General features: G+C 47.7%; 1 protein-coding gene across 1 annotated transcript; it reads left to right on the top strand.

Moving 5' to 3' along the window:
* LOC308059563 (vitelline membrane outer layer protein 1-like) lies at positions 1–7,230 on the top strand. The gene is made up of 3 exons (XM_080377104.1): positions 1–869; positions 1,447–1,550; positions 2,083–7,230. Exons 1-3 carry the CDS (start codon positions 654–656, stop codon positions 2,375–2,377), a joined length of 615 nt encoding a protein of 204 aa, XP_080233230.1. The 5' UTR covers positions 1–653; the 3' UTR covers positions 2,378–7,230.
* Positions 7,231–10,150: the final 2,920 nt, after the last annotated feature.

The raw sequence follows: 10,150 nt of genomic DNA on the forward strand, positions 1-10,150 counted from the left end.
CTACAGAAGTCCATGGGATGATGGGACTGTGTGCAGTTTTGCTCCCATTCCCCTGCCCCCGGTACAAGAAAGACATGAATAAACTGGAGTGAGTTCAGCAAAGGCCACACAAGATGGGCAGCTGGAGCACTTGCCCCATGAGAAGGGGTTGCCACACTTTATGTAATCACCTGCGCTTAGTCTGTGTCCCAGCATGAAATGCAGTGGCTTCCTCAACCCCAGTGGGACTGTGAGAGAAGGAAAGCAAGGAAGAGGAAGCAAGTGAGAACTTCTACAGAGCAAAGGACCCTGAGACCCCTCCACCTCCATTTTGCTTCAGCCCCTTCAGAGGTTTCTTCCCCTCCCACCTCACTCTCTCCAACACCCTCCTCGCAGCATTGCCAGGATCCTTCTCCAAAGTGCAGCACCCCTGTGGAGCGTGGTCCCAACTCTGCCCTGCCTTCCCTTCCATCACACCCGTAAGTTTTCACAGCCCTGCAAGCCCCCTGGACGGTGCACACCTGTGACACCCCTTCCACCTGGCAAGGGTGGCCCATCCACTGAGGGACAGGCAGTCAACAGAGGCAGTACATAGCAACAACTACCACTCCCCATGGGGTTTGTTGACACTCCCCAAGGACTCCCACCCACTCTTCTGGCTCATAAATTCCCCCATGTCGTCACCTCCACGCAGTGAGGCACCAAGCCGGTCCTCTGCAATGCAGCTGCTCATCTCAGCCATCCTCTGCCTGCTGGGCTCCTGCTGCCTCCAGGGCACAGAGGCACGGGACTACGAGTCCGTCCTCACAGTGCCCAACGGAGGCCCCTGGGGATCTTGGGGGCGCCAACACTTTTGCCCCAGCGGCTATGCTAAGGGATTTGAAGTGAAGGTAAGTTTTCACTCCCTCTTTGGGGTGGGGAAAAAAAAAATGCTGTGAAATGGTGTTATTTTGTTCTGGTCTCAGCAGAGCTGGCCACAATAGTTTTGTCCCGCTGCAGCAGTTTGCATTGTATCTGCATCACTCATGCAGGCTTATCAGCAAGAAATCTCTGGCACAGAGTAGCTCTAGGCTCCCTGCCAGTGAGCAGTTTCTTAGCAGAGGAGTCCATGGGGCAAGGAAAGACCTGGGATTAGTACTGCAGAGCCCATTCCCAAGGGGCTGGGACAACTCACACTACCAACAGTAGAGTGTCCCAGCACACTGCAAGAGGGTGGGCATGACCCAGGACAGCAGCCACCAAGCATTCCTGTGTCCAGAGCCTCTGCTCCACGGTTTGGAAAAAAAGCCGAGGGGGACAACAGCAAAAAGGGCTCCCTGAGAAATACCATGGAGCTGCCCCACAGCCCTGCTCAGCAGCACTACCTGTGTCTGGCTCCTACCACCCCTCATCACGAGGGCTCACCTTATCTCTTCTTTTAAATGGGGAAGGGTGATGACCTCTCACATTTTCTTCCCCTCTTCTAAGGTGGAGTCCTACCAGGGATTTTGGCTGTTTGGTGATGACACGGCTCTGAACGGCATCCGCCTGCTCTGCACGGATGGCACAGTCATCGAGTCCTCTGTGGGGTGGTGAGTAGTCTCCATTTTCTCATCCTGCTTCAGGGCAGCAGCTTCTGGGGAGCATGAAGGAAAGCCAGTGCAATGGTTTCTCCATAGGCATCCATACTCCCCTGTGACAGTGACTCCCCACCCCGTCTGGGGAGGTACACGATGTGTGAAGGTCTTAGGATAGAGGTCCCGTCCCAAGGAAAGGAACAGTGCTTTGAAAGATGGAGAGTTAAAAAATGTAGATCTTAAACCGGCATTCTCTCTTTTTCCTCAAATGCTTACTTTGAAAACGACATTGATATTAAGTAACAGGGACAAAGCAGGCAGCTGAAATTCCCAGGGGGTTCTGCAGCAACAGGGTAGCCCAGGGCTGATGGTGGCTGGGCATCCAGGGGATGGTGGGGAAGCAGAGTGAAACAGGTGCTCACAGAAACCCACCATCCCTGTGTTGGTCCCTTGCCCTGGGGCTTCAGGATCCCAGGAGAGCTGCAGTGCTGATTGCAGCACAGCAGAGGATGAACACATCTTGACGTGTCATTTTCTTCTCTGGCAGGTGGGGAAACTGGACCAAGGCCCAGCTCTGCCCCAGCAACAAGCTGGTTTCCTTCTCGCTGCGCGTGGAAGAGAGGCGGCAACTGCGTGACGACACAGCGGCCAACAACGTGAGGTTCGGCTGCTCAGATGGGACAAAGCTGGAGGGCTGGGGACTTCCATGGGGGCACTTCGGCCCATGGAGCAGCAGCTGCACCTCTGGGGCCATCTGTGGGATCCAGACAAAGGTGGAGGAGCCCCAGGGAAGGGGGGACGACACAGCTCTCAATGACTTGAGAGTCTTCTGCTGTGAATAAGCCTGTACAACCACCCCGTATCAGCATCTACAAAGTGGTCCACCATTAAATCTTGAATCTGTCCTTGCACAAGGAGCAGTCTGCATTTTTCTCCATCACATTTTGTCAAGAGCAGCCAGATCCTGTACCTACAGCACCCTGGGGATTTCCTTCTGCCCCCACCTAGGCAACATGAGGTTGCTGCAGCTTGCTCCCAGGTCCAGCCTGGAGCAGGGCTGAGGCTGTGCTACCAGGAGGTGCACACACACAGGCAGCCACTGATGAACACAGGGAGCAGTGACTTTACACTGTGCCGACACCTGTGCAGGCTCACACACACACGAACACAATGGGCAGCAGGTGCTGTTCCTCTCTGGCTGGTCAGACTAACATCCACTAGTGAAATACGGACCCACACGTGGAAAATGGATCTCTCCATTTGCTGGCATTAGCTACTCCGTCTGTCCCAGAGCCGCCCCAGGCCCCGGTTTGCCCAGGTGCTGGCACCGGCACCTCCAGCCTCTGAGGGTCGTGGTCCCACTCCAGTTGCCGACACTCAGCGCTCGTGCTGCTGCCCACCAGCCTGGCTGGAGGGTTGGGTGGTGGGCGCTCACCCGGGCTCCGAATAGAGACTGTGCCCGCACAGAAAGTCAATAGTAAGAATGTAAGAGTAATTATTATTAGTAGTAATAATAATTATTATTATTGTTATGTAAGAACATTTAGTAAGACTGTAGGGCAGGCTGTGGTGACGAGGTGCAGGGCTCGGTCAGAGGAGCGTACGGACCAACCAGCTGTTACCCCGACCAGCCCCTTTTATCCCCTTTTCCCTCACACTAGCTCCCCCTGCAGAACCAGCTTTGATCTTTCCCTTAAATAAAAATAATATTCTTGCACATTCCCACAGACCCCTTAAAATGTCTCATAAGAAGTTGTACAATGTCCCCAAATGTTTTTCCTCCACAGCTCCCTGTGAGACCCCATGCCCCTGCAGGCGCTCCCCACCGCCAGTCTGCAGGGCCTTCTGGGGAGGGGGCGGCCCCACTGACTCTTCAGTGGGGTTCACCAGGGGTCTGGGTCTGATCGCTCTCCTCCAACAATCACAGGGAGCAGGTCTGGAGCTCTGTTGGCACTGCTGAGGTTGCTGGTTGCTCCACCTGGTATTGCCACTCCAGTTCCCACTGGGTCTTTGTGTTCATTGTGGTTCATAATAGGCTCTATAACAATTTTATAAACCAACAAATTCCTGGGCATGAGGATCCCTAAACCTGTAGGTAAGGCAGGAGGCAGAACTGTAAGGGCTGGACGATGAAGGAGGAGAAAAGGGATCTTCTGCCCCGGCAGAACCCATGGTTTCAAAGGAGAGGAAGGGGAACTCTTCACCCTCTCTCCATTGTAATGCTTAGGATGTGGAGGGATGACATCATACATTCATTCATCCATGAACGGGTTCAAACACAACATGCAGCTCCTGGCCCAGGTCCATGCCTTTCCTTCCACCCTGCTCAGCACAGCACCTCAACATCTCCAGGTGCCGGGTGCAAATGAGGCACCTGGAGAAATTTTGTTTCCAAGGCTGCAGTAATTCACATTTAGTGAAGTCAGAAATGTACCATCATATGCGTACCTTTCCAGAACCCACCACCACCACCACCTCCTGTTCAGCTCTTCTCTGAAGTTTATGTTTTGTCCTTCTTTCTGGGGCTATAGGCAATGATTCCTATGTGAGGACTCTGACCACGATAACAAGGACACACAGGGAGTAGCCACAAATCCACACCTCACAGGGTGTTATGCAGCAACAAGGTGGCTGGAGAGCTGTGTGATCCACGTGCGCAGGAAGGACTTGAGGAGGAAAGGAACAAACCGTGAGGAGAAGGTGAGTTCCACTGCAAATTGCAAAAATTTCAACAACAAACCCTTTCCTCAGTACCAAAAGTACAAAGAGGAGGCAGAAATCTGAGAAAGATGTAGGAAGGAAGGAAAATATCCTTAACCCTATAAAGTTGATAGGCATTTCCCACACTCACAAATTTCAGATTTACTTGCTACGGTATTCTCTCTGAGAAGTAATTCTTGCTTAGGAAGATCGTGAATGGTCCTCAGTAACACCTGTGAGCCAAGAGTTTCTGTGCACACGTTGAATATCTGAACACACAGACGCGGTTCATTCACTCCTACCTTTGTTTAATTCCTGCTGGGATTCCAGGTGTCCCAGAGGTATCTGAAGCATTAACCATGTCATCATTTGCCTTTATGCAGCCAAACAGACTGCCTGCCACTTGGCATGCAGCCAGAAGGAGCCTCCTAACAGGTATATTTACAAGCATATTTAACCCTTTCCTCAAAGTCTCTGAAAAAAAGAGTTTTGAAACTCCAAGTGGTTATATTTTTGTTGCCCATTTAGTTGGTTACCATGTGCATATCTTATTCCACGCCTATACTGGCAAGCCCCACGGAGCCATCTATTATCTCAGGAGGCCACCAGATCTAAAATCAAAAAATAATCACTCAATAAATGAGCTGTCAGCAGGGTCATACATTGTCATGGGTGGATATCCAATTTTAAGAGATAAAGGAACTCTCAAGGCAGCTGAATTTTTTGTTATGGGAAACTGTTTACAATTAGATATAGTAGGAAAATTCAGAATACAGCTTTTCTCCTGGAAAAACAGTTCCCCTAGGGCACTCTGAAATACACTGAGACAAAAAGACGGGATTCTTCTCATGAGTATCTCGAGGTTTTTATATTCCTTTGCATTATCATATCATTTTAATATTACTCATTCAGTTAAACGAGTTGCTGTACACAGCACTTTCCATGGCATTAAACGTGAAAGAGACTTTCTGTCTACAGAGGCAGTTCCTGCAACAGAACCAGCCTTAGAAGTTAGATCACGGTCTTCCTGTTCCATCACTACATTACAACCCTCCCCATTGCAACAAAAAAGCTTGATGGGGCCGAATTCAGATGCAATGGCAGGTCCCTTTGAATAATAAATATCCCAGTTTCTGGGCTGAGACAATCTAACAGTGAAATGCTGGAAGAGAAACGCATGCCCATTACTCCTTCAAATTCATTATTTGATTGTCAGATTTTTTTTACTGTTTATGTCACTACTCAACAACAGCAAACCCCCAGCCTTGCCACAGGCCACCACAAAGTAGCAAGGCTCACATTAAGTGCCCACCTTCTGTCTGTTCACAGCAGCGTATGTCCCCTCTCGTCTCAGGAGAACCTGGATGAAATACCAGATGGAAACCCAAGGCTTTTCAGCAATGGTGCTGTTTCTTGTGCAGTTCTTTACCTCGATGCACAGCAAGGGCTGGTTGAGATGTTTAATCTTTTGCTCTTCATTTCATGCCCAGTTTTCCTTCAGGCACCTTTGGTGTGAAATAGCCAGCAGCACCTACTCTTCCCCCATTTACTGGGCAGAGTGTGCATGCTGCTCAAAACATTGCATGATGATATTCATAGCAACATTTCTTCAAAATACATAGGTTACGTGCAACAATGACTGTTAATGAAGTAATGCCAGTTATTCACATACGCATGGTTTTGAGTATCTGGAAGATGGGGACTAGCTCTGAAATAACATCTGAGATTCACTTTGTAAACATTTTTTTGTACCTGCGGAGCGATGGTGGCCTTGCTCTACCAGAGCAACCAGCTTTCCTCCTCAGAAAGTCCTAGTGACTTGCCCAGTACAGACTGATTCAGCCAGAGAAGTGCCAGTGGAGTTACACCACAGTAAAGAAGTGCAACAGGGAATATCCTCAAGCTAAAAATCTTTGTTAAGGGAACAGGTGGTAAAGGCAATTCAATGATATCATTTGCGCTCCAGTTGGTGAAGCACAAACCATGAAGGTCTCTACACAGCTTAGATGTACACAATGGGAACATTTCCTCGAGTGTCCTGGCATGTTGCCCACAGACAGGCAGCTGTGAGCTAGCTCTGCTGTTGTGATTAACAGGACACTGAGCCCACAGCCATGGCCATCGCCTCCCAGCAGTGCTACCAGTCCAGCACCATGCTCATCACACCTACCTCGTTCTCAGTCCAGAGCAGAGGCAGCACTATGTTCTTACCTGTTCAGAGCAAGTCTGCAAAGAGATAGACATGCTTTTGTCCTCATTCCTCCTTCACCAGGGCTCGGTACTGCTTTCCCACTGCTCCCACACTTTCTTCTACATCAGATATTTGTGCAGAGCTTTCTACTTGGTCCCCTTTCTGTGCTAGATGCAGGGTAACACCTGCTTCCTCTCAAACCTCTCATTCACAAAATGCAGGGCCTTGTGGAGAAGAGGAGCATTGCTGTGACAGCTGCTTAGAGCAGCATTCACATTTTTATTATTCACACCTGACAGCTCACGTACTATAAAAGGAACTCCGTCTCATTTTAACTCTCTGTTCTGGTGACAGACCTAATATGTAAAAACCCCAGTAATGGTCCAGGACCCCTGCGGCACTTGATGCTGTGCAACCAAAGAGCAGCAGGATGGTCCATGCTCTAATCTTCATTGCAATTTGAGCACACACATTTGTCAGGCATCCTCTTCACATGCTAAGGGAGGTGACAGGGCACTTCTTAGAAGTCATAGGCCAGTCCACCAGCTGTCACAACACCTGGGACAGCCTTCCTGGAATGAGAGGATAAATTTGAGTAATAAAATAGAGCAGGATGGAAAACACCTTCAAAATTTTCCTAGTGTTTCTCCGAAGAGTACTGAAGGAACACACAGAACATTATGATCTTCTCCATTTTCATTCCAAGGTTTGGTTCTGCCGGCTGATTAGCAGCCCTTGGACATCACTACCATGATGTCCAAATGATACCTATGATGCCGTGATACATACAGTAGGAGCCACTTTGAAGACCTGTTTTGCCCAGTTTTTGTATTAATTATTTCAGCTTATATGATCTATAGGCAGATTTAAATCCACTCATTTCAGAGTCTGCAAAGTTTTGCAAAATGCTTATGTTAGATAGCATGAACTCACCTCCAGGCACTGGGCGCTTCAAACAAACTACCCCCATGACAGCAGTCAGCCCAAAACTGCCCTGGAAAGTTTCTTGTTTCCTCCTTGAAAGCAGCAAGTATTGGACTTCAGTCAAAACTGGAAAATAAACTTCAATGGGAGACACTGCAGCCTAGAAGCTCTCTTACGTTTATCAGCATTCACATCCTCTGAGCCCACCACATTCCCTTCCGAAAAGCTATAATACATCTCCAGTGCTGCAAATTTTGAACTTGGCTCCACGTTGAGCAAATATCCTCGAAGTTCAGAGCTCTTCCAAGCCAGCTTATTTCCTCTGAGAACATCTTTAATGACATACTTATTTATATTTTCATTGAAGCAGAAATACTGTATCTGATGTTATCTTTTTTATTTTGGTAGGAGATTTGTTTTTGCTTCCACAAGTATGTCTTTGACCTGTAATAAAATCCATACTGAAGTAAAGGCTAATTTTGAACAAGCAAGTAATTATTCCAGTAAATCCAAGGCAGGGTACAAACAGCTACATCCCTCTGGCCTTGCTGTGCCTCTTTCAAAACAAACACGTACTTTGAGCAATAGAACAAAATTTCTTGTGTTGTTGTTCTGCAGGGTCACAGCAGATGCCTATATCCATGTAATTAGAAGGGAGGTTAATGAATTGCTAAAGCATGTTTCAAGAGGATAAAGCAGAGAGAGAAAGCATATTTAAGTGGACTGAACAGTTTATTAAATGAGATTATAATAGACACTTTGCCCCTTGTCAAGTGTCATTTCAAGACAAATTGATGTAATTCTTTACCTCAGGTGAGTTCATCAGTTAGAAGAGGGCTGTAATCTCTACTGATGCAAACCAGTGTCGTCCCTCATTTCTTTTGGCTTGAATATTTTCTCTTTTTTTCTTTTCTATCCCTTAACCTTCATAACTTCCCTTCAATTTTCTAGTAAAAATAGAGATTGGCCTCAGCCGAGACTTCAGATATATGCTTTCTAGCATTTGTTGTTGTATTGGAGATGTCCTTCTTTTGTCCAGCTTCATCACAGTGTTTGCAGGGACATTTCCATGGAGTGCAGCCGCCTTCCCTACACAGGGTTCAGAAGCTGGCTTAGGAATAATTAGTTTCTTATGCAGCTTTCAGATGCTGCTGTCCCAAGGAAAAGAGCGGAGGGACATCACACTACCCATGCCAGTTTACAAAAACCTGGAGCAGGTTCCTTTGTAGTCTATGAAGGAGTTGATCCCTCACCAAGGTCTGGGGGTGGCCTCGCTGATGAAGAGAAAGGGACACATTTCTAGGCAGACTCACTGGGCTGCAGAGGGACCAGCTCTAGCACTGCTGCTCTTTACAGCCACCTGGAGCTTTCATAACTGTTTCAGTAACACACTTTAGCCAGAACATTTTAGCAAAGGATGTTAGAGTTTTACCACCTAAGCTATGAAGTCCGTGCACCTGGTTTTGTTGGGAGAGGATGGGGTTTCCTCTTCTTGTTTCAGGGGATAAGGATATCTTTTGAAAGCTTCCCAGTACCAAGCTGCAATGGTGATACTGTTTGGGGAGAGGCTAATAGGTGGAAAAAACCATCATGTCTTCTCTCTGGCATGATTTTGAAGCGTATTTAAAAAACTATATAGAAAATTGATTGTACCAGGCAGCACCATTTACTGTTCTCACAGTGCTTCCAAGCCTCAAAATTGTGGAAGTAACATCTGGTTTTATAAGAACAAGACAGCAAGAAAGTACTACGATTTCATCATCTTGCTAAAATGTGTGTCTCAATTGCAGTTGTAGTACATATTCCAGTCTCATCATGCAGCTATTTTTTTCCCGGGTTTGTCACAAAGGCCTGTCAAAAAACAACTACTGTCTAAGCACCCAATTCCCCTTCTCTAAATATTGCTTGTCTGCTCAAACAGATTTGTCTAAATGCACCTCTGTCACCGGTAATAAGGTAATAGGCCTAAAAATTACTTAGTGTCATCTTGTGTCTTCCACTTAGGTACAGAAGATATTTTAAATCTAAACTGATGGCTTTATTACACCTCTTTCTTTCTGCCTCTTATAGCACTTTCAGATATCTCCCAATAACAGCAACAGGGAGACAGAACATAAAACCGTTCTGACGACAGTGTTAGTTTCTTGGACTGCAAAATCCCTATGCAAAGTTCAGGTTCAATATCTCTGCTGAATTTGTCATTTGTATTTGCTGTGTTAATTAAACAACCCATAGAAACGCCAAATGATGCAGTCTGGTAGGAGCTGGTATCCGGGCTGGATTGCCTGGATCCCAAATAATACAGCAGCCCTGATGGTATGACACATTCATTAATAGCTTGTGTGCTAAAGCTAGGTGAAAAAAAATTAAAATAAAATAAAACATAAAGCCATGGCCTGACAGGAAAGAAAAGGAGGGCGAACGAGCAGTGTATGCATTACGGCTGAGGCAGGCAGGCGAGGTGCCCTGTGCTGCTCTGGTGGGGCCGGCCAGGGCCCTCTCACAGCTGCCCAGCGCGGGTGACTGGTGTGGTTCAACGCCAGCTGGCAACCCGGCACCAGGCAGCCCGTCACCCAGAGGGGTGGGGAGGAGGATTGGAAAGGGATGTAAAACTCGAGGGTTGAGATAAGAACAATTTCATAGGTAAAGCAAAAGCCGTGCACGCAAGCAAAGCAAAGCAAGGAATTCATTCCCCACTTCCCTGGGCGGGCAGGTGCTCAGCCATCCCCAGGAGAGCAGGGCTCCATCATGGGTGACAGTTACTCGGGAAGACAAACGCCGTAATGCCACATGTCCCCCC

The sequence above is a fragment of the Falco punctatus genome, assembly GCF_963210335.1.
Source record: "Falco punctatus genome assembly, chromosome: 2".
Taxonomy (NCBI): Eukaryota; Metazoa; Chordata; class Aves; order Falconiformes; family Falconidae; genus Falco; species Falco punctatus.

Bases quoted from the DNA above. Each gene is read 5' to 3' on its own strand.
- LOC308059563 (XM_080377104.1), top strand. From the start codon at position 654: ATGTCGTCACCTCCACGCAGTGAGGCACCAAGCCGGTCCTCTGCAATG. The intron at 870-1,446 runs GTAAGTTTTCAC...CCCTCTTCTAAG, and splicing joins CTAAGGGATTTGAAGTGAAG to GTGGAGTCCTACCAGGGATT. The intron at 1,551-2,082 runs GTGAGTAGTCTC...CTTCTCTGGCAG, and splicing joins ATCGAGTCCTCTGTGGGGTG to GTGGGGAAACTGGACCAAGG.